Source organism: Trematomus bernacchii, unplaced genomic scaffold (assembly GCF_902827165.1).
Source record: "Trematomus bernacchii unplaced genomic scaffold, fTreBer1.1, whole genome shotgun sequence".
In the NCBI taxonomy this organism is placed as follows: Eukaryota; Metazoa; Chordata; class Actinopteri; order Perciformes; family Nototheniidae; genus Trematomus; species Trematomus bernacchii.
This window is the reverse complement of record NW_022987686.1, coordinates 161,297-189,089: the sequence shown is the minus strand read 5'-3', so window position 1 is coordinate 189,089 and position 27,793 is coordinate 161,297. Positions and strand designations below refer to the sequence as shown.

The 27,793-nt window shown below is 39.3% G+C and overlaps 5 protein-coding genes across 9 annotated transcripts; 2 read left to right on the top strand and 3 right to left on the bottom strand.

The window, feature by feature from the left end:
• Positions 1–469: 469 nt before the first annotated feature.
• On the bottom strand, positions 470–2,667 carry LOC117488164 (C-X-C motif chemokine 9-like). The gene is made up of 4 exons (XM_034136957.1): positions 2,381–2,667; positions 2,168–2,276; positions 1,997–2,077; positions 470–1,070 (listed from the first exon to the last, which is right to left on the bottom strand). Exons 1-4 carry the CDS (start codon positions 2,439–2,441, stop codon positions 944–946), a joined length of 378 nt encoding a protein of 125 aa, XP_033992848.1. The 5' UTR covers positions 2,442–2,667; the 3' UTR covers positions 470–943.
• A 4,939-nt stretch (positions 2,668–7,606) lies between these two features.
• LOC117488184 (probable E3 ubiquitin-protein ligase RNF144A-A) lies at positions 7,607–10,191 on the bottom strand. Its single transcript, XM_034136986.1, has 4 exons — positions 9,882–10,191; positions 9,697–9,797; positions 8,999–9,154; positions 7,607–8,540 (listed from the first exon to the last, which is right to left on the bottom strand). The coding sequence occupies exons 1-4, from the start codon at positions 10,102–10,104 to the stop codon at positions 8,079–8,081; spliced, it is 942 nt and encodes a 313-aa protein (XP_033992877.1). The 5' UTR covers positions 10,105–10,191; the 3' UTR covers positions 7,607–8,078.
• A 2,359-nt stretch (positions 10,192–12,550) lies between these two features.
• LOC117488131 (ubiquitin carboxyl-terminal hydrolase 47-like) lies at positions 12,551–18,682 on the top strand. 5 transcript variants are annotated; one of them, XM_034136906.1, is made up of 12 exons: positions 12,551–12,770; positions 14,196–14,292; positions 14,478–14,566; positions 15,702–15,814; positions 15,914–15,984; positions 16,103–16,228; positions 16,509–16,604; positions 16,726–16,854; positions 16,942–17,070; positions 17,148–17,185; positions 17,342–17,646; positions 17,734–18,682. In XM_034136906.1, the coding sequence occupies exons 2-12, from the start codon at positions 14,242–14,244 to the stop codon at positions 17,844–17,846; spliced, it is 1,260 nt and encodes a 419-aa protein (XP_033992797.1). In that variant the 5' UTR covers positions 12,551–12,770; positions 14,196–14,241; the 3' UTR covers positions 17,847–18,682. The 5 variants fall into 5 exon arrangements, with proteins under 5 accessions (XP_033992797.1, XP_033992795.1, XP_033992798.1 ...); XM_034136904.1 differs by having other exon boundaries at positions 12,557–12,770; positions 14,470–14,566; XM_034136907.1 differs by lacking the exon at positions 12,551–12,770 and adding an exon at positions 12,777–12,825.
• Positions 18,683–19,742: 1,060 nt separating this feature from the next.
• LOC117488132 (E3 ubiquitin-protein ligase ARIH2-like) lies at positions 19,743–22,568 on the top strand. Its single transcript, XM_034136910.1, has 5 exons — positions 19,743–19,965; positions 20,702–20,888; positions 20,969–21,069; positions 21,162–21,317; positions 21,717–22,568. Exons 3-5 carry the CDS (start codon positions 21,004–21,006, stop codon positions 22,176–22,178), a joined length of 684 nt encoding a protein of 227 aa, XP_033992801.1. The 5' UTR covers positions 19,743–19,965; positions 20,702–20,888; positions 20,969–21,003; the 3' UTR covers positions 22,179–22,568.
• A 63-nt stretch (positions 22,569–22,631) lies between these two features.
• On the bottom strand, positions 22,632–27,457 carry LOC117488175 (leishmanolysin-like peptidase 2). Its single transcript, XM_034136975.1, has 14 exons — positions 27,085–27,457; positions 26,903–26,996; positions 26,511–26,562; positions 26,236–26,385; positions 25,829–25,954; positions 25,660–25,744; positions 24,855–25,000; positions 24,594–24,777; positions 24,417–24,486; positions 24,223–24,319; positions 23,832–23,930; positions 23,622–23,759; positions 22,966–23,075; positions 22,632–22,858 (listed from the first exon to the last, which is right to left on the bottom strand). Exons 1-14 carry the CDS (start codon positions 27,455–27,457, stop codon positions 22,660–22,662), a joined length of 1,923 nt encoding a protein of 640 aa, XP_033992866.1. The 3' UTR covers positions 22,632–22,659.
• Positions 27,458–27,793: the final 336 nt, after the last annotated feature.

Below are 27,793 nucleotides of genomic sequence, written 5' to 3'. Positions count from 1 at the left end.
TTGAAGTCTTATTTCTCTGAGTTTAGTCCATTTGTCAGAAGATCGAAATTGCTATTATATGATCTTCCTGTTTCTGTTCCTCAAAGTTCAGTAAATATAATAAGTGGCAAACATAACAGCTGAAATCATATTTCGCTGACAAAGCAGACTTGAGAAATGTTGCTCCCTCATGATTGAAGGCATGTGTCTTTATCAGACATTGGGGTCAGTGATGTGGGAAAACAGTGGGTCATCATGCCAAGCCTCAACAACACATGACTGTCAGAAATACAACGATGTATTACAGTATGACTTGGCAAAAACCTTATAGTGGGAATAACAACCTGAATAACATAAATACTATTATATTGCTTACTGTATACTTTAGGTAATGAATTACTTAATTAATTGTGATTTCCACGTGAAGTTCCAGAGAGACAGACAGACCGACACAGAAAAATAAAAATGTAATTCACTGTGTTTGCCAAGATTTCACATTTGTATTATTTATTGAAGATTAAGAGCTCTTCATCACATGACACGGGTCAGTAGTGTACATTATTATTGTATTATATACAACATACAGTGACAATCCTTCACATTTCATAAGAAACAATGGCCTTACATATGAACCACAAAGAAAAACAATTCACATTTACCATTATTAATAAAACGTCATTACTGAACTTCACAGTGTGATGTAAAGCCGTCATGATAGCCAGCTCTGGTGTGTACAAATTGAAAGACTGTATTAAAGGTTTGGAAAAAACAACTAACAGAAAAGTGGCACCCGGTGATATGCATACAACAAAATGACAAGTATTTGACCATATCTGGATACAAATAAGTGACATCATGCAGGAGTATTAAACAGATGCAGCAGCCTGAGAGGATATTCAGAAGGTGTGCCGTGCAGATCTTCTTACACACTGGTTGAATTGCATTGATGAAAAACACATTTGCATTATGACCATGTTGGCGCTACTGATGCTGTGGTTGATGCTGTGGTTGTTTTGGGGCTGGTGGGGGGGTCTTTTGGGGCTGGTGGTGCGGTTGTTTTGTTCATCTTAAAGGCCCGTATCGCTTTCTGCCTGTAAAGAAAACACATCATGTTCAATTCAGTGGCGGTTCTAGACCAATTTTACTGGGGGGGGGGGGGGGGCAGTTACTTCATGAGAGGGGCACAATAAAAGCGGGTTAAAAAGACAAAGACAGTATAAAGTAATTGTGTAAAATAAACATAAAATACAGTCATTTGTATTTGTTTTAGTAAATTGAAGTTACAGTCCTTTGTTTGTCGTTTTTTCATTTAGAGTATTTGTTTTAGTAACTTTAAGTGACAATTTAATTACAAAACATGAACAGTTTTTGCTTTTATATAAGGTAATGAACAGTTTAATCTCCACTGTACATCCGGGTCTCTGATTTGATTTAGTTCCAATAAATCGTAATATTGTAACCTTTTTTTTGGAGGGGGGCCACAGGGGGGTCCCTGGTCAGTGTTACGGGGGCACTGGCCCCTGTTGCCCCCCCCTAGAACCGCCCCTGGTTCAATTTGAAAATGTAAGCCTTTAAAAAAAGAGTGGTTTTCCAGACTGTTTGCCTTGTTACACATCAACATGAACAAATGTCTACTTGTAAGTTGATTATTCATAATACTTTGACACATTTAATTCAACGCTGTATTAAGCCTGTCATTCCTTAATAAAAAAAGCTACGACTACATCAGACCCCCTTATAATCAAATGTAGTTTTTCTTTATTCTATTTTTAGAGTTCTGCAGCAACGAAAAGAGGGAAATCTGGAGGGAAAAATCAGAATTAATGTTCCCATTAATTTAACAGTCTCATGGACCATCATGCTTATCTGAAAAATGAAGTCATCCAAGTTTAATTACATGCCACTTCCTCTGTCTTTCATACACACAGACTGGTCCTGATTCACGGAGCAATAACAAGTAACTGCTGACCTCCCTGATTTTGGTAAAATGACAGCGCACAAAGTAACAAAAACCTACCTTTTAATTGTTCGCAAGACTGCTTGGGTGAATGCTCCTTCAGGGTCAAGACAGACTGATCTTTTATCTTTCAGGTAAACACTGTAGGAGGTAGAGGAAGATTTAATGTAAAACAGTTTAAAGCAACACTTTAAAGAAATGCAATGTATTCATGTTTAAATAGATACCTACATGACTTCTCTCTTGTTGCAGTAGGGACGAGGCGGGAGGTCCTTGATATCAGCAATGAGGGAAATATTTACGGACGAGCTGGTTTTTATACACCGGCATTTCAAAATATCTGTAAAATCAGGACAAAAGTGAAGATGGATAAATGCAGAAATACAACAAAAAGCTTAAAATGCTATAATAATAATAATAATAATAATAATTTGACACACTTACGGAGTGAAGTGCAAGTGATAATGCATGCCAGGAAAACGATGCACTGGATTGCATAATTCATCCTTGAATGGTAGTGAAAGGAGATGTTGCAATGGTTTCCTCTCCTCTGTGCTGTGTCTCCTCTGAGTGAAGACCCATGTTTTCTGAACACCCTTTTATACCCTTGCAGTTAGATTGGGACGGCTTCCTGAGAAGTGGGAAACGTTTCTTCAGAATTCACTTTCAATCCCCATGACTCACTTTTCTAATGAAGACTGATTGTAAATACATGTAATCGCAGAAGTAAAATAAAGCATTAATCCTTTGAACTGTTCTTTGTAAGTTATTCACATCCTGCTCTGGTTGTGTTTAGTTTGGATTTCTCTCACTCCTGTTGCGTTTTCCTCTCTGAAAGATAAAATAAGATAAGACCTTTATTAATCCCTGTGAGGACATTTCAGGAGTTTAAGCAGCAACAGAGTAAGAGCGAAAGTAGTACAGTAGCAGTACAGTTCACACAAGATTAATACAATTTAAGATACAATTAAAATGATATGCAGGTAAGTAGCTGTTAAACAAGAAATGAATTAAATTAATTAAATTAATTCAATGATCATATATACATATATATGTTATTACTTTTGGTGGCAATAAAGTATGATGAGGCATCAGTGGCGAACCGTCAGGGCCTTCAAGGTATTCAGAGAATACCCTGGAACACTCAGATAAAACAAACAAAAACTCGATTTAATTATATAAATAAAATGTAATAAAATGAATAAATGAGAATCGTATCTGTGTTGTTGATCTGTAATATTACAGTGTTACGTTGATTTGTTTGTCCTTCTCGGACCATGCACTACGCATTTCAGTGGTTTTGTGTTAGAAAAGAAAGCAACCAATCAGATCTTGTTCTGGGTCTCTGGGTAGAATATCCTTCAACCAAGGTATTCTATATCCTTGATAGAATGCCCTGGCCGTGAGAGCTGAATGAGAGCGTACCTTTGGACTGACAGTTTGATCAACCAATCATATATTTATTTGCAGCCAATGGGCGTATTCTTTCAGAGTTTCCCTCGGTTCCAGGGTATTCTAGAAGGCCCGCTAGTTCACTGGCTCGAGACAGAGGATCTAGATGAATGCGACGAAGCAATTCATGCCGTTTTATTGTTTTTAACGTTGAAATGGCAAGTGCAACAGGTGAAGATGAAGTTGTTGCGGAATTTTTGTGACTAGGCTACCCTTTTCAAGACGACAATTCAGCGATTCAGGCGGTGGCGGAGGGGGGTGTGTGTGTCTACAGAAGGTCCAGTTGTGATAGACACGGTTCGCCACTGTGAGGCATATTATTGTGGAGTCTATTTTTATATAACATTAGAAAGACTGATTCTTATTATTACATTATTTGCTTATTGTATGTGCTGTGACTTAGGAATACATGGACCCAATCACACCCCCCCCCCCCCCCCCCCCCCCCCCCCCCCCCCCCCCCCCCCCCCCCCCCCCCCCCCCCCCCAGTTTTGATGGGGTGGACAGGAACGATGGGAAAAGTTACATGAGAAAGTGTTTAGCTTGCAATATTGAAAGTAGCAAGGTCGAGTGCAGAGACTGAGAGAACACAAAGAGGTAGTCAGAACAGCACATCGCACCGGCCTTGACTTTGTATGGGAGCCGCGCTCTCCCGCGAAGCTAGGAAGCAACATTATGGTTTCCCGCTATATCTGAAGAAACGTTAGAGAAAACAAATGAGTATGATGGTGCCAGAGTAGGGAGGGACTTCCACAGGCCGGCCGAATGCTGATTGGAGGATTGTGTTGCCAAGAGACCCTATCTGAGTCTGCGCACCAACCAAAGAAAACCAAGTCTAAACCGCGGTATCTCTTCAGCTAGTCTTGACCAATCAAAAATGTACGGGCGTAATAAAATGTATTGTCGCATGAGGTTCGAGGCTCTTGACGGATTTGGTGGTTACAGATTACAGCTTTGCTGCCTGTGATTCCCAAAGACGTGATGAGTCCTTGGCCAAGTAATATATATCTTTTGCTCTCTTTACAATAAATAGTTAAACTTAAAAGTTGTCTGTCTTTTCTGGAATTCTGAACCCAACATTATATACTGTAGCTCCCTTGACATCTAACGTGTTCGGTGCGGAGATCTCTCTTTCTCTGTCTCTCTCTCTCGTCTGTGTGGGGGGCGGGGCATCTCGCTCACAGACTCGCTGCAGCACCGTGCACAGAGATCCGCCGGTGGAGAACATAGCGTTCAAAAGTGACAATCTAATCTACAGAGCTCGATGTGGTCAATGCTCGTTTGCCATAAGTATTTTCGCGGAAACACGAGCAATCTGTCCATCAGCTGGCCAAAAAGCATCATATTCATACGGAGAAATGCACCGTTTTCAACTTCCTTAACTCGGAGTTCTGTTGCCCCAATTACGTGTAAGGTGGGGTCAAGTACTTAAAGATCCCATGTCATGGCCATTTCTACTAGGGATGTGCATCTCCATCACTGAGGCCGATGCGATGCGCATCTCGATACGTTGTCAACGATACGATACATTAACGATACATTTGAAACACCAGGCGATGCGATACGATACGATTCACCCCTGTTGCGATACAGTTCGATACGATTTGATTCAACATTATGCGATTCGGGTGATACGATGCGATTCAACACGATGCAAAATAATGATACTTCAATATGGTACGACAGAGGATTTTTGTTTTATTCCTTATATGCAGCAAATCATAAATTAACAAAAAATGGCTTTACATATTTGGTTCTCTCTACTAGTACTGCGCATCCCATCATAACCTTTCACAAACAGGTATTTCCTAACTGCTTACAATTGTAAGGAAGACATTTAAACTATTATTGGCAGTCACAGGCTGCTGTAAACTAAACACCACTCTCTCTGACATAACACCTCACTGAGTGATTTAACTCATATGTCTAACTTTCAGGTTTCTCTTTTCAGCCGCAGACCCCATGTCGCCTCTTTATGCGCGTCGCTAAGTTCCTCGTACTACTTGTGTACTTTAAAGCGGCACAGCATCGTTTACAATTTGCGAGCGATCTTTCAAGTTGTCCGTCTTTCTTGAAAAATCCGAAGTGTTGCCAAACGTTTGATTTGTAGGTATTTTTCGGTGCGCTGTGTTTCTCTTTCTCCTCGACTTCCATGTTTGTTGATAACTGAGACTCTCGGCCTCCGTAGTGCGAAGCAAAGATCAAAGATCGTCTCTGCTGAGTGCTGACAGGATGAGAGGATGTTATATGAATGAATCGTTTTTTTACCGATGCAAAGACGCTACAATCGATGCATCGCGAGTTCAACGCAAACTGTAGCCGATGTGCACTCTTTCAACCGGTGCACTCGCATCTTGAACGTTTATGCCGGTGCACCGATGCGAATCGGTCAATCTTAACATCCCTAATTTCTACTGATCATAATTCCATTGTTGAGGTCTACTAGAATAGATTTATATTGTGCAATTTTCCAAACTCACATTGGTTTCTCATACAGCATCTCTGTATGTGTATTCACTCTCTGTCCTAAACGGCTTGTTGGAGCTCCTGCCCCCCCCCCCTCCCTGTGAGCCCAGTGTGCTCTGATTGGTCGAGAAGCTGACAGGCTCGTTGCTGCTCGCAGCTCCTCGCAGCTGTGTGAGCTGCTACGAGGAGCAGACAGGCTTTCCGTGTCGGCGTGTCGGCGATACAGGAGAACAAGCGAAACTCATCCTGAGCACACACAAACACTCACAGCCGAAGTAAAAACAATAAGTGTGGCTTGATATTGAGTAAGAAAAAGGTTTATAACGCTGTGAGAATGGGTCTGCGGAGAGCATTTCTCCGCGATCCCAACGTAGTAGCCCTAAAAACGTTTACCCATTTAAACAGTCGTGGTAGATACCTTGTTTGATTTAAACATCATAAATACACAAACAACAATGAATACTTACAGGTTGTGTACCCGAATCTCCCGCTGGTCCAAACAAAGTAGGAACAGCATCGTTCTTCAGTGCCCTACGCTGTACATATCCGGCATGAATCGCTGAAAGGTTTGGGAAGCTTTGTTTCGTGAAAGGCTGGCAGAGGGTGTGGCCTCTGGGTATCCCCACGTCACAGTACCCAGGAAGTAAACAATGGAAAATGAGAAATCTCCAACGAGGCGTTTTGGGGAGGTATTTTCTGTGTTAGAGTTTTACTCGCTACAGGGTGTACTTTGAGGGTTTGTGACTCTGCAGACCGTTTACATGCATAAAAACCTTCTTAACACACAAGGGGACGGGTAATAACCGGAAAAGCATGACATGGGACCTTTAAGTAAAAGTAGTATACTGCAGGGTAGCTTGTGAATTTACTCCAGGTGTAACTAAAGTCTGATTTAGGGGTTGATTATATTTCATATTAATCCAGATCTGTAAAGTAACTAAAGGTATTAAATACATGTAGTAAAAGTACATAATTTACCTCTGAGCTGTAGAGGAGCAGAATTACAAAGAAGCAAAAGTGGAAATACTTAAGTACCTCAATATAAGTACATACTTGAGTAAATCTACTTACTACCACCACTGCAGGTATTGTATGTGTGCTAGCAGCCCATAATCAACACTATATATACAATTAATCAATGTGAATTATGTTTATAATTTGTTTAGTTTCCCCCTAAAAATGTACAAAAATAACCTATAAAAATACTGTTAAAGAACCGGCTCGATAAGCAGTACTTGTAATTGTTTCAATTAGGCCTCATTATTTCACAGTGGCACAGGGTCATCTGCCAATACAAGCACTTTTGTTCATGTTCAATCCATAATAAAATATAAAATTATAGTTGGATCTTTTTGTCTTATTATTATTAGCAGAGAAAATGTAATGTTTGTACAACTATATACAATTAATTCTACCAATCTCAGTGGGAACCGGATTAGGGGGGGCTGGAAAATATTTCCAATTACACAAGGGGGGCCTGTGTGGAGGCTATTTTTATATAGCATTAGAAAGACTGATTCTTATTATTACATTATAAGCTTATTGTGCTCATTTGTGTGGCTGTGACTTTTGAATAAATAGACGTCCTGCAATACAGAGTAGCAAGGTCAGGTGCAGACACTGAAAGAATACAAAGAGTTATTTGGGTGAGCTCCGCTCCCACACACAGCTAGGAAGCAGCATTGTGAAGATTCCACTATATCTGCAGAAAAAACACATTTTCTGCCCCTTTATACTTCTAAAATGGGAATATTGTACTTGTCACTACACATTTATTTGGCTTTTTAGATTGTGATTTGACAAATAAAACATCAGCTCAGTTTCTAAAACATGATGCATATAACTCAAACTGCCCAAAAGTATAAAGCATTTAACATTTCCACACTAAAAACTACTCACTTTTTATTTAGCTTTCATCCCATCCATGTTTTTGCTGTTCGTACATACTCAATGCATATCTTCCCCCTTGTGCCAACCTTGTTAAATCAACAAATGTTATATAATTAATTGTTATGTACTATTATTAATTGTCTCTCAGTTCATTAAAAAGAAAAAAAGTATAGAATACAAAGAATGTTAAATAATCAAATAATCATAATAGGCAACATGTTAATCACAATTTGGGGTTTGAGAAAGAAAGCAGGTACGAGGTTTTCTAGGTAATAACAGTTATGGTGATTCTGAAGAACCTTTTAAATCGTTTTTAAAGTTGTTATTATAAGAGTCATGTCCTCTGCCACACGGGTAGGGAGGTCTGCCTCGGTGCTACACCACTGGGACAAAGTCTGTAAAAGGAGGATATGTCGTCCTCATCCACACACTCTTCAGTGAGCTTCAGGCAGACGAAACAGAACTCCACTTTACAGCGCGTACAGAACACGTTTTTACATTGGGTTCTGTTGTGCTCCACCAGCAAACCACATGTGGGACAGGCCCGGATGGAGGGGCATCCGGAGACCCCCTCCACGTCCTCAAAGGTGATGTCTGGGCAGTTTCTCAGTATGTCCAGTGGGTTCTGGCAGTCTCTATTTGCACAGCGGTCTGAACGGGGTGCCGGACCTTTCCATTTCTTCAAACACTGCCAGCAGAATTTATAACCCCGCCTTCTCCTGGCTGTGCACACTGGGCATTGGACACAGAGGTCATGGAGGTCACTTCTTACCACACGAGAACTGCAACCAGGACACTGTTAATGAAGAAATCAAATGTCGTTGTTTTAAAATTCTGAATAAGATAATATATACTTTATTAATCTAATTTGTTTTGTTTTTCTTCCATGACAGCAGCAGATAGATAAGATATTGCCCATGAATAAAATAAAAATAATAATACAAATAAAATATATGAAAAAATTAATTAAATAGAATTTTCTTTATTAAATAAAAGAAAATACAAAAATAAAAACAAACACAATTGTTATAGTACAAACAATAAAGATAAACATATTAGCAGTAGATGATTAACAAAATACTAAAAACAGTGAATATACACATTAATCAATAATGAAGGATATATATCGATAGCATAATATTAAATACACAATATAAATATACACATATAAAGAATTGAAGGCAGTGTACATTATGCTTGATAGTGAACAAATATTTAGAACAAGTCTGTAAATGCCGTCAATGTTATACTTACTGATTTGACGTCCAGGTAATCCTTGGCAGCGTTACTGAACACTGTCTTCTCAAAGTATTCAAGTTCTTCTTCAGTCAGGAGGGCCATTTTGCACACCTCCTCGAAGGGCCACTCGACATCGCAGTCGGTTTGGCCACACACAAACTTGCACTCACCCTAAGATATATACAAAAATGTAATTAAATTAAAGGGAACATATAATGAAAAACTCACTTTTTCAGCACTTGTTTGTATACACCTCCCCCATTTTAGTATCTCCACCCACTACCTGAGGAAAAGTACCTAATTTCCTCTGGAGCCGATCAGAGCAGACTGGGCCCTTAAAGAGACAGGCCCCCAAAACGTTCACACGGACGGGGAATACAGGTGTCTTCAGACAGACAGTTTGATAACAAACAACGTGTTTTTTTAACATTAATTAAAGCATGTATACATGTTCTGTTACAAAACCGAAATACAACCTGACAATAAGCATGTTGAGTTACCTTTAAAGTATAAAAAATTCAAGTATAAAACATTATTTTTAGCCTATTAATCGCTGATATTAAATCAATCTTTTAAAAACTATACCTACTATTACAATTAAATATCTTAAATAAGATTACTGTTTACAACATGCACTGCCGCTATGCAATTTTGTGACAAAAAGTGTAGGATAGTCGCTAAAGCATGTATGAATGGGGGTGTAAACAGCTTACACTGTCCAGCAAATAGCGACACCAGCTGGTGAGAGACATCGGAGTGACAGCATGGCCGCAGGACATCTTCGCTCTGAGAGACTTGTAGTTCTCACACAAAACTGTGAGTCAACACAAGCAGATAAAAACAGTGTTAAGGGGCGTTTAAAATAACACAAATATCAGGTAAATGTGAGAATACTTACAATCTAAATCATCATCTCCCTCCACAAATGTAAGAGTGGCGTCTTGAGGGTCGTAACATTTCTCTTCTACTACCGTCCAGCTGCTTTCTCCAGAGCTCAACTCATCTTCACAGCCTACGAATCTTTCATTAAATCCTAAAACATCTTCATGAGTCCATAAGTCATAAGTCCTCTGCCTTTCATTTCTTCTCTCTCTGCGTGGAGCTGAGAGTTTGCCTCCCATGTTGAATGCTTTATCAAATAATCATGACTGGCTGACCTGCTTTAAATTCCATGAAGTCACGTGACGTAGAGTAACAGGTGAGGCGGAGTGTTTTTTTAAATTCTTATAATAGGATCATTTGCAATTGCTGTTACCCACTTCATGCAATTTCCTCGCAGTGAAAAGACTCAAGAGCCAACATGAAAGTCCAGCTAAGGGTGAATGGCCCCCGAGGAGACGAGAAGATCCTGGATCTGTGCGAGGATGAAGAAGATTTGAAGAGACTCACCGTGCTACAGCTGAAGAAGAGAATTGTGCGGGACATGAAGATAGGTATGTTTGACGTCATTCTTTATTTAGGATATAGGGTGTTTAAGTTAATAGGACAAATATTAATATGCTTACATGTAGAGCCAGAGGCAGATGGCATTCTTGTTAATTCAAGTAGAAGGGAGAAGTATACTCAGATCTTGTACTTAAGTGAAAGTAGAAGTAGAGTGTAGGAATACACATGCAGTCCTGCATTCAAAATGTTACTCAAGTAAAAGTACAACAAATATACTAAAAGTACCAAAAGTAAAAGTACTCATTATGCAGATGGAGTGTTAAGTGTTGATTATATTTCACATCATTAATCAAAATCTGCAAACTAACTAAATATAATTTAATAAATGTGGTGGAGTAAAAGTAGCAAGAAATGTAAATACTCAAGTACAAGTACCTTAATATTGTACTTAGTACAGTAGAGTAAATGTACAGTTACTTTCCACCACTGATTGTTTATAATGTAGAGTGTTACTTATATAAGCGTAATATTTATCAAAAGATAAAAAAAAATAATGCTCCTCCTGTTATAGTAAATGATAATCTTTACAAAATGGAAAATAGAAGTCGCAATACAAGCAAAATACAACAAGCATGTGGAAGAAAAATACAACTAATTACATTTAATTTATTATTTTATCTCTGCAACCATGAGCATGAGAACTCAACACAGTTGTAACCTATACAAAATATATGTGTTTGTGTGGAATTAGAGTTCAAGCCAGGCCTAAAGATGATAACAAAAGGTTTCAATGCAGTTTGAACTAGTCAGATGATTAAGTTTATTTAAATAAAACATTGGGAAATACTGTGTAGTGTCTTTATGAGGAAAAAAACATTTGCTTATCTTTCTGAACATAACAGATGATGGGAAATCTCCCTCTGGGGATTCCCAATAGAGGCGTGGAAAAGTCTGCATCTAAGGTCAACAAATACATAAAACAATGGTCTCTTTATTTATTTTAGGTGATGATATCCGGATGGTGTTCAGAACGGATATTCTAGAGGAATCCTCCCTGCTGTTATCTTATGGGATCAAACACATGAGTACCATCCACACCCTGCTGATGCTGCCCGGAGGCATGATGGGAAGAAGACCATAGACTGGATATATGATGAAGACGCACAGAGACTGCCAAAACCTGACCATTAATACTGCCTATTATGATCTAAAAATACACAGAAATATATGTATTTAACTGTAAAATAAAATCTGTCTTGGTTGGTAATGGTTTATTACAATATGTAAGATATGCTCCAATGTAAAGTCTGATCATGTAATCACTTTTTGTCTTTCTTTTATATTTCTCTGAAAGTCTCTCCAAAGTGAAGACGAGGTGGTTTTCCCCGTTAACTCCAGACAATAGCACGATGAGTCAATCTGTTGCTATTTTTATTCTAATCTTTCTTGAGAAAACTCCCCATTGTATTCTTTTAGACATCAGTCAGTGTGCCAAGGAGATGCTTTCATTATGATGTGTCAATCAAAGATGATTAAAACCAGGAAAGGCCACACCCAGTTATTCTATAATTAGCAGCAAAAAATGTCCTTCTGAGAAAGCAATTGATTGAATCATTTCTCAGAAGGAATGGGGGAGAACATGAATGTCAGAAACCAACTAATAGCCTGGTTAATATCAAAATAACTAGTCAACAAAAACATATTGTCCTGCTCATAACGCACAAAGCCCCCCCCCTACCTCACAGACCTGCTGCACCACCACACCCCTTCCCGCTGCCTCCGCTCATCAGAAGCCAACCTCCTATCCATCCTCACCCGCATCAAGCACCGGACCTGGGGGGACAGAGCCTTCTCCGTCGCTGCCCCCTCCCTCTGGAACTCACTCCCACAACCCATCAGAGACTGCACTGACCTCACCACCTTCAAAAAACTCACCTCTTCAATCTGGCTTTTAATGTGTGATTGTTTTTGTATTGCTTGATTTGAATGTGACTTTAACTATATTTATTTGTTGTTCTTTTCTTTTCACTATCTCTGTAAAGCGACTTTGAGCACCTGTAAAACCGCTAACAAAATACATCTATTATTATGATTATTATATTGCATATTCTTACTTTTTAGTTCTGTTTTATTTTCTATCAATAAAGTAAACTTATCTTATCTAAAGTATTATTTTGACCTTAATTCAAGTCTAATGATCCCCAGAAATGTACGTTTCCTGGGACTATAATTTGTGACTTAATTATAAACGTATTGTATTTAAACTTGAGCTGTCATAACGTTAAGTAATTAATCATCCTTATAAATTAGTTGGCAAAGCTAATAATAAGGCGTCTTAAGTTGCTGGTTAAGACTTCCAGAAGATGCCACTCCTCAGTCATTGTGTGAGGATCAGCTGTCAGTGAGTAACCACACTTGTTCCTATTATCAGCTGAAAGGCATATACTTTTATCTTGGTAAATCCCGACAGCGATTTAATTTGAATCTGTACTAAAGTTATGTATAGTGTTTTCTTATTTTCTGTCATGGGTCAGTCAGGGATTCAAATGGTAACATTATAGGAAGTGTCATTGAAGTGTATTACAGTATCATCGATGTGTGTTTGTTGTTGACGTCGCAGAAACGTTGGCATTAAACAGATGCACTTTGTTCAGAATATAAACTCACGGTAGTACATACTGTATTAGCAAATCACAACAAAGAAACAAGAAATAAATAAAACTGTGGTTATTTTTAGTGACAAAACACTTTAAAATCATTAGAGAGGGGACTTTCTGTAAACGGCTAACAGTAGCGTAACGATGACTTCTGCGAGTAGGCTACTTTTTTAATACATTTGAGTCTGTGCTGGATCGGGATATTTCTACGTTTTTGCTAGTTAATTACAAGGAAAGTATGGATTCATGAAGTGAAAACATCCCAATTAAATGTAAATCTAATTAAATTGATTTGCAATCTTTTTTATGTCCATTGAATCTTAATGGAAAATATCAATGTTTGCTTCAAGTGAATATCCTCATGTATTCTGTGGTGTAGATGTAGTTTAGGAAGTGTTCAATGGAGGGACAGCGCCACCTATTGGACAACACTATAATAAGACCCCCTATGGCTGAGTAATGCAGTATCGACAAGTGATAATGTTAGTATCCACATGCTTAGAGTCGTCCACACCCTCAGTTGTAGTTACAAGCAAAAAATGGAAGGAAAATGGAAGTTGGTTAATGGAGCCAAGAGATGTGTTAAAAATAAATAAATGAGAAACTGAAATGGGGTTATAGGGTTTTAAATTCAATGTACTGATCGGTACCAGAAGCAAAGACATAAAACCACTTCAACTGGAGCCACAGAAGAATAACAATGTATAACCTTTGATAACCAGTTTGGAATGAGGGAAGTTTAGTTTTTACCGGATTGAACCATCATTATTCCCATAACTGGTCTTATTGTTTTTAACTTCCTGGAGAAGAATAAACGCCAGGGGAATTCTTCTTGACACCAAAGTGTGCCAAGTTAATGATGTCATTAGGTCAATACAAAACACTTCACACAGGTATTACTGGTACTATTAATGAGATGACAGACTTCAGTTGGCATATTCAATATTGCACCATTAGCGGCTACAAAACACCAGATGTATCTCCTCATGTACTAAACTGAATCCAAGTATTTCGATCAGTGGGCGGTACTGCAGCATCAGAATGTAGTTCGACTACATTTTAGAACACGAACATGATTCGAAAAACTACTCGGAAACAAGCACCTAATCGTACTGCATTGGATGATGGGAACTTCCAAGCAGCACAACAAATAACAATTCTATTTTCAGAGGAAAGATTGAAGAGAAAAGATGAGCAGCTCCAGAAAAAGATCCCATGAGGAGGGGAAAGTACCAGCAAAGAACAAGAAACCAAAAGAAGATGCAGGTGAAGTACAAATGATCCAATGATACTGCAAATCCTACAAATTGAGCCCTTTAATTGACGTTAGCTGAATAAAGTCTTTTGTAACATGTTTTGATCTATAGCACTGATTTTCGTTCAGCGTCCTATGGGTCTATACGTTTTGCACATATTTAACCTATTGTTCTCCTTTTGTTCTAGTGATTCAGCTACATTATGGTCTGTATAATCAGGGAGCCACGTGTTACCTCAACAGTGTCCTTCAAGTTCTCTTCATGACACCAGAACTCCATGACAGGTTGGAAACAGCTGCTTTCATCTGGAGAAAATATAGAAAAGACAACTGTGTGAAGTAGCTACAGTAAATGTGTTTAAGGTCCCATGTCATGCTTTTCCGGTTATTACCCGTCCCCTTGTGTGTTATGAAGGTTTTTCTGCATGTAAACGGTCTGCAGAGTCACAAACCCTCAAAGTACACCCTGTAGCGAGTAAAACTCTAACACAGAAAATACCTGTCTATGCTGCCCCAGAACGCCTCGTTGGAGATTTTTCTTTTTCCATTTTTTTCTTCCTGAGTATAGTGACATAACGGCTCCTCACACACACTCACTCAGCCTTATCTTTTCGCAGCCTGGCTGTGAGTGTGTGTGTGCTCAGGCTGAGTTACGCGGTGTCTCGCAGACCCCACGCAGCGACCAGGAAACGACACCAGTAATCCAGCTCACACTGTCCGCTCCTCGAGCCTCAAAGGGCGGAGCAGCGAGCCCCGCAACGTCCCGCCAACACGGCACCCAGACCCCACGCAGCATTCTCATCTGTTTGTCATTACTGGTGTCATTTTCTGGTTGCTAACGCCATAGTAACACATAATCACTGATGTTCCGCTGTAACGGTGGTGATCTCATCAGAACAGAGTGGGCGAGCTGACCAATCAGAGCAGTGGGATCATAGGGAGGGGGAGGGGCAGGAGCTCCAACAAGCCGTTTAGGACAGAGAGTGAATACACATACAGAGATGCTGTATGAGAAAACCAATGTGATTTTGGAACATTGAACAATGTAAATCTATTCTAGTAGACCTCAAGAATGGAATTATGATCAGTAGAAATGGCCATGACATGGGACCTTTAAGTTTTACATCTGAGAGTCTGTAGTGGTGTTTGGTGAGGAGTTGTAAACCTTGCAAGAAGAGAAATCGAAAGTACTTCAAAACTCAAGCAAGACTTCACAACTAAAGTCTGCCATATATTTGATAAATGGACAAATATACATGCTTGCAAATGTACATTTAAATATTGTTATGGGACTGCTCTCACCTCAGACACCAAGTATTACCATCAAAGGCTCAAGCTGCATCAACTTATACTCTTTATCAGTGATTATGTCAAGTTAAAATAGATAACTTTTCACCCATAAAATCCCCATTTTCTACAGGTTGCATTCACAATCACCGATTACGGATCAAGAGCTGGGAGAAGTGTTTAAGAAAATTAAAGTAGAAAAATGTGGAACAGAAAACATCACAGGGAGTTTGGGGATTAAAAATGGTAAGTTTGTCAGCAACCAATAATAAAAAGGAAGAAAGTGACATGGCTGTAATTTCACTGAAATGCTTTACTGTTATCTAATGTACATTTGATTTTCAGTTCATCAACAACGTGATGCTGCCGAATGCCTGGAGTTGATTTTACATAAAGTCAGTCCAAACGCCTCTGAGGTGAGCGCTTACAAATCTATTGAGTTGACCAGTCAACAAATCAGAAAGGCGTTACTATATTAATAATATAGTAATAATAATAATATAGTAATAATAATAGGGACATTTGTATCTCAAGGTTTTCCAAGGACAGCTGACATACATGACACAATGTTCCAAAGGCCACATCATCAACGAAGAGACAAATCCATTCTGGACTCTTCCACTGTCGCTAAGAAATACCCATGATGCAACATACAACGTGGTAGGCAGCATTTTTTATTTTCTTTATTTACTGTAAATAGCCTTTAAAAATAAGTGATCATTCATATGGAGTTAAGTACTTTAAGTTAAGAAGTACACATGTTTTTGTCTGAATCTAATAAGTGAGCCAACAGCTTATAACTGACCTGTAAAGCAGAAGTACACATTACAACCAATAAAACCACTGCCTGTGAAAGAATAAATGAAAAAGGGCAGTTTTAATCAAGATGTAGAATTGGTAATCCAATTTGGAGTTGAAAACAACGGTTTTGTTTTTACAGGAGAGAGGCTTTGAAAGGACTTTTGAGACAAAATCATACAGCGGAGACAACATGGTGTACTGCAACGAGTGTGAAAAGAAAACAGAGGCGACAAGTGTGAGTTGAGTCCAAAGCCGAATGTCGCCTGAACACATTCAGAGTCAAATGAACATTTGCCTATTTGTTTTGTCTGTTTTACAAAAGCTGCAGTGTTTAATATCTTCCTTGTGTTGTTCAGGGATGTGACATGGATACATTTCCCCAGATTTTGGTCCTACTCCTGAAGAGATTTGAATTTGACTTCAACACCATGTCAGATATCAAATCAGACTGCTGTGTGGACGTGCCATATACATTACAGAAAAAGGCAAGGGGGAGAAACTTTAAAAGATGTTCATTAATACACTTTTGCTTTTAAATGTTGTTATGCACCCGTCTCTGCTCTTCATAATAGGACAAGAAGTACTCTCTGTATGGGATGGTGAATCACTATGGCAGTCTGAGGGGTGGACATTACACCGCCACCCTCCTGTCCAATGAGGACAATACCTGGTATGAGTTCAACGACGACGCCGTCAACAAGGTGAGGATTCCTTTAACACATCCATTAGCATGGCACACATTCAAAATCCTCTAATGGCTATTTGTTAAATGTTGCAGGTTGAAGAGCAACCATTTGCAAAAACCGGGACTTATAGGTATGATCCATTAATTATACTTTTTTGGAGCATATTAAGGACTACATTTTCTGAGAAGATCTTATGATATATTCTTACATCTAGTCATGTTAACTGTATGTTCGCAACTCTTTGTTGTTCTATGCAAACAATCACTTCAAAATGGTTGTTCAACAGTTCCAGCAGTGCATATCTGCTCGTGTACAGAGGTAAGATCAGCATAGTACATCAAGAAAGCATTAAAGCGTGGGATTTTAACAGATTATTGATTAACGTTGATATTTCCCTCCACTTTACACCCTCAGAAAGTCTCAAAGACGAGGGGAAAGACCAAAGAGGAAGGATCCATGATGACAAAGAAAACAGGCATGTGAGCCAAGATCAAGACAGACAAATACAAATCAACTGGACAGACACAAACAATGTGGAAATCGTCATGGAAGATGATCTCCCCAATCCAAAAACACAGGAAGTAGAGGAAGGTGAAACAACATTTCTGATCCTTCTTTTGAATTGCATTTTTTTGAAGAGTTTGTTGTAGTAAAATATCTATTTTACCTTCCCACCAGATCGCTTCTTTGGCATCAAGAGGAATCATATTTATATTGCTCTCGGCGCTATTTCTATTGCATCCATTGTGATTGTGATTTCTGTCGTACTTGCAACAACTCTAAAAACCTAGTAGGGATGTCAGCTTTGAAATGTCAACCAGCTCCAAGCTATCAAGGTGATGATGAAGAGGCGATGATTAAACTTTCAAAACATTAGTTGGTAAATTGATGGTTAAGGAACACGATTAGGTATCTCTAAATGTGAAACAATATATCATAACGTTGTATTTACTGTTTGTTATGTCCTGTTTTCTCAGTATGCTATTTTGGTGTCAGATATTTTAAGAAACTAGCTGATAAACTGAATGAATCAGGCCCACAACAAATAATGTTCATGACTTTGTCTTATGTATATGTAGTATAGATCCATGGACTATCTAAATATTATACATCAGCATGGATTTTGGAATTGTCTGCAATTATTTTTTAAGTATAAATGGATGGAAGTTGGAAAATGGCCAAATGCGTGGTGTACCACAGGGGTCTGTTCTTAGACCATTTATTTTCCGTTTACTTTGATAAGGTGCAATAGGATTATTATTATTATACTACCTTATCTCTTTAACTTTGCTTTTTACAAACTTATATCTCACGTATAAAAGTCAAAAGTGTATCTGTTGCACAAATTATTTATTTGTAGCTATTTTTATTTAGAGTCCAAATATATGATACGTGTTTGTTATGTACAATGTGTGTCTCAGCCCAGTTATTGCCAACAACATTTTTGTCTACAGCACCCAATCTGGTATATCATATTACATCGTAACTCCTTCACAAACCTTTAGTAGATTGGAAGACAATGATTTTAATCCAGTGTCTTTAACTATTTCTACCTATTGTGTTTTGGGGTTTATTCTTTTGTGACATATACAAATACCAAATAAAGCTAAACAAACTCACCCACTGACATACTGGTTTGGCTTACTGTTCTGCATGCATTTCTATAAGGTTTGTTACCCGAGTCACCTAGCAGTTCGTACAAGCTCACAATTGAATAAAGATAAGGCATCAAAAGCTGGTATTTAAACTATTCAGAAGTGCGGTAAGCGCCCGTTTAACTGCTGGCAGAGACTAGCTGCCTGTCAGCCAAGGATACAGGTTTCACCCAAACAAAGAAAACTGTGTTATTTAACCCCACCATACTGCATTTGTTGTAGTAGTCATGAGCTTGGTAGTTTGTTAGTAATTGCAGATTACTTTAGACCCCAACAATAAAATGCTCCAAACTGCATTAGCATATTAAGGACATTTATTTAAGCGTAAAACAAAGGATAGAGGACATATGCAAGCACAAAAGCTTAGTTTTTTACATTACAATCTTCATAGTTTTTGGTTTTAAATGATGGTCATTGTTAAGAGTCTTTTTTTCTCCCCTGCGTCTTCATCCTATTATGCCTCCGGGCAGCATAAGCAGCGTATGGATGGTGGACATGTGTCGGATCCCGTAGGATAAGAGCAGGGCAGACTCCTCCAGCTGCTCGGTTCTGTACACCATCCGGATGTCTGCATCTGAAAAGGAATTAAAATTTTAAAAAACAGGGCTTGCTTACAACAGTTCTTAAACTAAACGCATGCATCTGCAATTTTATGAGCCTATATATATATATATATATATATGCATTAATACAAACATCTTCATATAATAAAAAGGAGAAACTTACTTATCTCTAGTTCTCGAGTAATCTTCTCCCTCAGCTGCTTTACAGTGATCTTCTTTAAATCCTCTTCATTTTCGCACACATCGATGACCTTTTCCTCTCCTCTGGGTCCACTTACTCGGAGTTGAATTGTCATTTTCCCGAATGTACCTGATGTGCCAGTGAGGAGTATGTGTGGTTGTTTTGGTTCGGTGATGCAAACGCAATGAAACTCAAAGATTGAGGTCACAGGTGTTTATATTTTTTTTTAAAGGGCGTGTTCACGGTGCGACTGAATATCATGACTCATTAGGTGAGAATGATCATCTGTGTAGCCATTGTTGTTTTGTAAGAGGACGAGTAGAGTCGAGTCGGGATGGGGAACGGGTTGACAACTGAGCAAAAGAACAGGGAGTCGTTTGCACAACACAAGAGTCTGACCGGTACACAGAGGAAAACGTTTGGGAATCGAAAACTAAGAAGGAGTCCGACTGATGTGACGTGGAAAAGTCATTTTCAAAGCACTGGTGTGACAACTGAGCACGATACAAATGTAAGTCATTCTGCATTGTAAAAAATATGCTGTGGAATTGAGGGGGTGGCAGGGTTGCAAATCAATGCTAATGTTAGCTTAAACCTCAGGAATTAATGCTAGCTGGAGAATGTAAAGCAAGGCAAGGACAAACTTGTGAATTTAACTAAAGAATGATTTATTCTGATGATACGAGTAACAGGTTGCGTTGGTTAGAGGGTTCGTTCAAGAGTGAAAAGATAAGGAAAATATATTAAGTAAAAAAAAGGACTTACCTTTTGTCTACCTATGGCAGTAGCACATGGCTTGATGTCATTTCCTCTGTGTCATGTGACCTACAGCTTTTTCACTTCCTCTCCTCGTGCTTAATAGGTTTTGGTAGCAGGGTTTTGACCAATACAAAAGACGTATCAACATAAAAGTAGCAAAAAAGGTAAATAAAAGGCCTATTTTAAATGTAATATTTGACATGTAAGTTAATCACCAAGAAGGTCGGAAAAAATAAAAACGCCATTTTAGAGGGTGCTAGATATTTTAAAAACACTTTTTCCACAACTTTATTTACATTTTGTCTAAGTGCAAGTAGTGCTTATGGTGGGACAGAAAATGTCCTCCAATTCTTGAATGCCCCTTTACATAAACCTGTTTAATTTACTCTACTATAATACAAACCTGTGTACGGTAAACTATTTGAAAAACAACAGATACGCTGTAAACCTTGACATTTTCTACCGTAATTTCAACATTTGTTTTACAGTTTGGGCAAACTAACAACTTGGCAACTGGACAGAAGGCGATTGATTCTGAACAACCAAGCAATTCAGCAACTGAGCAAAGGAGTGATTCTGGACAACAGAGCAACAATGCAACAGCTGAGCAGGAGAAGTGTTATGACCCAAAGGACACCACATTTATTTTCGTCGATGGAGAAGACGACCACGATTGTAAGTAGCCAAAGAACCTGACATTTAATTTCTAATATATCTAACTTCTCAGTAACATTTGTTTTTTGTGTTTCTCGTAGTTGAGTGCAATGACTAAAAATCTCTCAGAGCGAAGATGTCCTGCGGTCATACCGTCACCCCTACGTCTCTCACCAACTGGTGTAAACGGCTGTTGGGTCAGGTAGTGTGTTAGTTAATCTTTTATATTGACATTGATAATAAAATATGGCAAAAAAACAATCTCTTAATGTGTCTTTCTTTTCAAACCCCAAGGGTAAAATCAGATTTGTGTGTGGCCAACACGGCTGTGATGTTGAGTGGCCGTATGACGAGGTGTGGAAAATGGCTCTTCTGACCCCCGAAGAAATGGAAAACTTTGAAAGGAAAATGTTCAGTAGAGCTGCTAAAGAATACTTGGACGTCAAATCAGTAAGTATCTAAAGCAGGGGTGTCCAAACTACGGCCCGGGGGCCAAATGCGGCCCTCAGCAGATTCTAAAAGTATAATGACTTAATAAACTTTGTCTTATATTGACCTTCTTAAATATATATGTTAAAATATATTACACAGTATTCATGTGTTAATAAGCCACATGTTCAAATAAATTCAGTCAATTAAAGTTGAAAACATGTTCTAACATTATAAGTCGATAATAAAAAAAGCCCAATAACAAATTCACATAAGAACCTTGAAATCTACCCTTCATATTTCCTCTTATTATAATCAATCAAAAAAGTTTGGACCCCCCTGATCTAAACTAATGATACTCAAATGTTCTTGGAAAACGAATTTGCTCCTTAATATGTTTCATCCAACTTCCCTTCACAGTGTCCCGGCTGCAAGTGCTCTGCCGTGCGGAGTGACGTAAACAACCTGAGGGTCTGCTGCGTGATGTGCACGGCTAAAACAAACGTGGCCTTTTCATTCTGCTGGCAGTGTCTGGAGGAATGGAAAGGTCCATCTCCCTATCCATACCGGTGTGCAAATGAAGGCTGCATCAGTAAGGCACAGGAAATACTGAACACCTGCCATGATATCACCTTTAAGGACGTGAAGGGGGTCTCTGGCTGCCCCTCCGTCCGGGCCTGTCCCACCTGTGGTTTGCTGGTGGAGCACAACAAAAACAGATGTAAATACATCGGCTGTCTGCGGTGTAAGGTGAAGTTCTGTTTTGTTTGTCTGAAGCGCTATGAAGAGTGCCTGGACGAGGACAGATTGTCCTTCTATTTTTGTTGTGCGAGTGGTGTTGCCCCCAGACAGACCACCATAACCGTGTGGCAGAGGAAATAAAACGATGCTGTTGATTTAACATTGTGGTTTCAGAAACTAAAGTAAAGTTGTGTTTGGATTTCTTGTGTACACCCAAATGAAGTATCAGGATTAAAAGCTTTATTTGTAAAGTGCTTCATGTATCTGAGATTTGTTTTTGACTTAGTATTTGGAAGGGATGCAAACTCATCAGGTATGAAAAAGGTGACAAGTGATGGTTTTTAGTTTGTTTGGTCATATCATTTTATTATGCTATTATTTTAGCATTATTTATGGGATAGGAAACCAGCTGGTTAACATTGACCTTCTCATGACTTTGCTGTATTCTATACATACAGAAATAATATAAAATGTACTTTTTGTTGGAATCCATTATTTCTCTTTCTCATAAAAATAAAGGATTTATCCTGAGGAAAAACAAGCCAATCAAACACTGATTTTTCATAGTTTTTGGAGTCGGTGTTAGCTGCAGATCAGTGTGATGCTAGAGATCAGTGTGATGCTACAGATCAGTGTGATGCTCCGAGGCAGCGTGGATCCGGACCCTGCAGGAGCAATACTTCTTGTAACACACCACGGCTGCAGAGAGGACACACACAGCCACCGTGAGGCCGAGCGCTGAGGCTGCAGTCAGCTCAGCGGGGGGTCTGAGGGGGGGCCAGCTCCAGTCCTGCGCTGACGGGACAGCCTCATACGGATCACTGAGCAAAGAGCAGTAAAGTGAGGTGAGTTTGAGCAGAGGTGGGACGTAACGGAGTTTGAGTTACAGGTTACATTTTAAAGGGGTCTCTTGTAAAATCGCACTTGCCTTGTGGCAGAAGCAGGAAATGTAGTGACATCATAAGAGGGAGGAGTGATGTCATCGTATCGACATAACCTCCCGTCAGGACAGTGGACTGAACCCAGATATCCGTTTATCTGAACGTTAAAAACAGCAAAGACACAATGGATTCTGTGATTAGAGCTCTTATGGGAACTGGGCACCTGCAAGGTTGTCAGAATAGCATTGTCATATTAACAGTGAAAAATGTGTAATGTCAGCGCACACATGATTTTCATTCATATACACTCATACCATCTATTAGGAGTGTGGCAATACATTGATATTGATGATAACCGAGTCATTTAAAAAGTGATTATTGGATATGATAACATTGTGTAAGTAATGCTGAACCTCTTCAAATATTTCATTTAATTTCCGGTTATCACTTTTTTCTTCATGCCCCAAAACGTTTGCCGAAAAAAGACAAAAGAAAATGAAATATAAAAAATCTATCTGCAATGTACATTTCTCAGATATTACCTTCAGAAAACAATGCAGTTGTTCCTCAATATACATAGGAAACGTATTAACAGTGAACAGGGATGTTTAATTTCAAATACCTCACACAAAGTGGTTAGTGTGATATGAAAAACTCCATTGTAATTTAAACTGTAAGTACACACAGGGTTGTGTCCTGTTACCTTAACGGTGTCCCCTGCTGGACAGTCCTCCCATTCAGAGCCAGACACCTGGACTTGGTATCTGTTGGGTCCTCTACACCTGTGTCTGTAACACCGACCCTCCTCAGAGCTGCCGGACAAAGGAACCTCACTCTGGTTCTGAAATAAAAAATGGTTGGTTAATGTTCAGTCGGGTGACAGGCATCACATACATGCTTTACACACACACACCTGTCTGGTCAGGTTTGAGAAGAAGCAGCGGCTGTGAAAACCAAACATCTCCCCGCTCCAGTCCTCTTCTCCACCGTTTTCCTCTTTCCAACATTCACTCTGGAAGAAATATTATGACAGAGGGTGAACATGAGTTGCTGCAACATGATACAATGCCACAGATTGTATTTAGGCTCAAACATAGAAAGGACCCCAATATGTCTGCTTTACAGAACGACAAAAAGGTGAAAGTATGTGAAGAAAATGCTTCATTTTGGACATTTTGATCAAGTAGATGACTTCATACAATGCAAAAAGAGTAAATAAATTGTGTATTTTACTATATAATCTGAAGTGGATTGTTAATGAATATGATTCTCTAGAATTTCCTCCAATAAAAGATGCAACTTACTGCATTCTTGAGGGGTTTGTACACTCGACAGCCCTCCAGGTATTGATCAGTCTGACACTCCCCCTTGTGGAGGTGGAGATAATGACACCCAGATCCACTGACAAAGAGGAAACAATGCAAACATTAGTGCTGCAAATGTAGGATTAAATATAAATTGTTGTGTAGAAAATACATATATATTATTAAAAATCTACCTGCCAGTGCAGAAAAAGGACGAGGACTTGTTCTGACAGGTTGACAGGGAACCAAACATGGATCCTTCGCCTGTAAGAAACACATTCATCAACTTGCAACCGTGGCTGTTCTGGCTCTACTTTCCTGTATGATCATTATTGTGCATTTGATTACGGTATATCTCCATCTTTCCTCACCCTCTCCCCACACCAGACTCTGTGCCCGGCTCATGTCCACGGTGTACCAGCCTGTATCCTGTAGAGCAGCCAGAGTGACCGGGTCGATCCGGACCGCGGGGGGGTCCTCCAGCACCGCCGCCATGATGGAGCCCTGCAGGACCCGGGCCTCCCAGTGAGAGGACGCCTTCCCCAGAGGCACATCCTGAAGGAAGAAGGAATGAGGAAAGCATAAAATAAATCTGAAGGAAAAAAAAAGGTAGATTAAGAGCGGTGCGGTACCAGGTTCTCGAGCGGCCCCCCCAGCTCAGGGTCAACGGACCCCAGGAGCCTCTGCAGGGCGGAGATGACGGAGGGGGTGTAGATCCTCATCTGACCCGAACCATCAGAGTGAGTCACTTTGCCTCGAGGAGAACAGACAGCACTCCCTGCAGCACGGTACAAAGAAAAAACACACATTGGAAGAACCATTTTTAATCAAATGCATGTGATGTTTATTTTAATGTGAACTAGACTTGCTTATTTTGGCAATATTTAAATGCAGTGTGCATTATGTGTTTTTACATTTTTTTGTCCTATTTTATGGTCCTGTATTTGTGTTTTTGTTCTTCAATTAACCTGATTTTATTTGATTGTTGAGTTGAAAAGTCATTATATAGTCAAGTGACTTTTCAAATAGTTTATCATTATTATTATTATTCAAGCATTTTTTACTTTATTCTTCTTTTTATGTAGCTTAAATAAAAATAAAAGATTGTTTTCTAGCCTGTACTTTAATTTCTTCATATCAAAGTATTAGTATATTAAAAGTTAAGTTAAGTTTAAAAAAAAAGTCCTTAGAGACGGTTGTGTGTTGTAAACATTTAGAGATTAGTGTTGTTTTTTTTACCACACAATAAACTCACAAATATTAAATTCAGCTCTACCAGAATAATTCCACACCTTTTTTAAAAGTTGTTAACTTGCATAACAAGTGAAATAACTCAACAAAGAAGGCAATACAACAATAGTATATCATCATTTACTACCACAACATTTATACAAAAGGAATACAGTGATATAGAACTATCTGAATGTCTTTATAAACCTTGAGATTTGGAGGAACAGTCGGTCCAGGTGTGGAAGAGATCTTTAGAAAAACCAAGTGCATGGAGCAGCTCGTGGATCACAGTCTGGAAAACAGACAAGCACGCACAATTCAACACATCATCATGAAATATAGAATAGGTATTAGTTATATATTTGTTTAATGGTACCTGTACCGTAGCCTGGTGGCTGTATGTGGCTCCGGTCAGTCGGTCTCTGCAGAGGACCACCACCCCGGCCACAGGACGTCCATCAGCGTCCGTCTGGCAGTGGACAGCGTAGGCCAGCACACTAGGCTGGAAGGGGGTTAAAGGACGTAAAACAAAGATTATCACTTGAAATGGCAGCAATACAACTGTGCTATTTTTATGAGATGGGATCACTATTATCCTCTCACTATGCAAGACATCTTTACATAAAATGTGAACAAATAAGGGGAATACTTGTGGTAATAGTGGAACCAGTCAGCTGGTATCTTTTTATGTTTGTTTCACTATATTTTACTTACTTTAAAATGTCCCAAGTGTACACTTTGAACATTATCTTTTATATTTATGTTTTAAAATCAAAGCTCTACCTCTGCTCTACACCTGTCTGTGGCCTGTAGGAGGAGGTACAGCAGGAAGTCGGTGTCGGGGAGTCCAGCTCCTTCAGGACGGAGCACAGTCCTGAGAGGTGACTCAGCCTCTGGGGAAATATCACATCCAGACAGGTGATCATCTGGGATCTGGTGATATCAAGCATGGCAAACACGAATTGAGATATTTGGTACTGGTTCTTTATGTGCACAGGTACATGATGTATACGTTTACCACTGAATACGGGACCAAAATCCTTCAGACTGATACTTACAGTCACATCAAGACAGGTCTCAGATCTGTAGTTTTTGTTGGCTCGACCACACCTGAAGGAAGAAAACTAACTTTTAAAATCAACTTTCATAACATCTCCCCTTCATTTATGAGCACCTAGTGAAAGAGGAAAGATGGGTGATCTAACAAAAACATAATATGCTTCATACATTTATTTATTTTATAATAATTTGGTGCTGATATTTGACATGGTTTCATTTGATTCTGATGATTTTCCAGTTGCAGCATAAATATTTTTCCGTAATTTGAGAAATTGATGCAGCAATTTGTAAAAGAAAAACATTTCAGAAAGAATATATATTGTCATGAAACGTTTGAACAAAGATAATCTTAAATATAAGGCATATCCACATTCCTTTACTGTATAGCCACCTGTTGTAGTTGGCAGTACTTGAATTCCTCCAGAGGAACTTGCAGTATTTATTGACGTCTCTGCTGAGCAGCAAAGGACCTGCTCCTCTGATCACTATGGAAACAGATCATGATAGATGTTAGCTACTCTGTCTCTGTGTGTGTGTGTGTGTGTGTATGTGTATGTGTTTTCTGTTAGTCACCTGACAGTAAGGAGGACACCTTCCTCACAGCCTCCTCCACCGCTGCCTCCATCCTCTCTTTCTCAGCATCTGATAGGTTGTGGCTCTCTGCTGGAATCCAGGTTCTGATTCTGATTGGCTGTGGGGAGGCAGGAGTGGGCGGGGCCATGTTTCTCAGGCTTCTCCTGTGTGTCACTGAGGCCCTGCGTCCTGGAGGATTGGTGTTTAGCGGGTGCACATTGGGTGGGCTGATGGGGTCAGTGGGTGCAGCTCGGACCACCCTGGCCTGGGCCTGAACTTCGTCAAAGATGCACTTCTGCAGGACTCCAGGGAGCTCCACCAACACCACCGTCACCACCAACACCCAGAGCCTCTGGGACGGAGGGGAAACCATAATTATAGCTGCGACCTATTTCAGGGTCACAGCGAGGATGAGGAGGAGTTGTTAGACATTTTGGACATGGAGCTTTATTAAACTGAAGGACATTCATTTATTTAGTGCTCCAAACTATTCAGAAGCAAATTCTCTGGAAGAACTGTATTTCTGGTAATGTGGAGACTGCTTTCAACAGCATTTAGACCTTCACGTTAGCAAATAAAACTCATCAAATATTAGCATTAGGGAGGAACCCAGACTTTTTACCTCGGAAATTTTAAATCCTCAACCCCAAACTAATTATATCCTGTAAATGATGTCAAACCAATGAATGCAAATATAACTTTTCCCAAA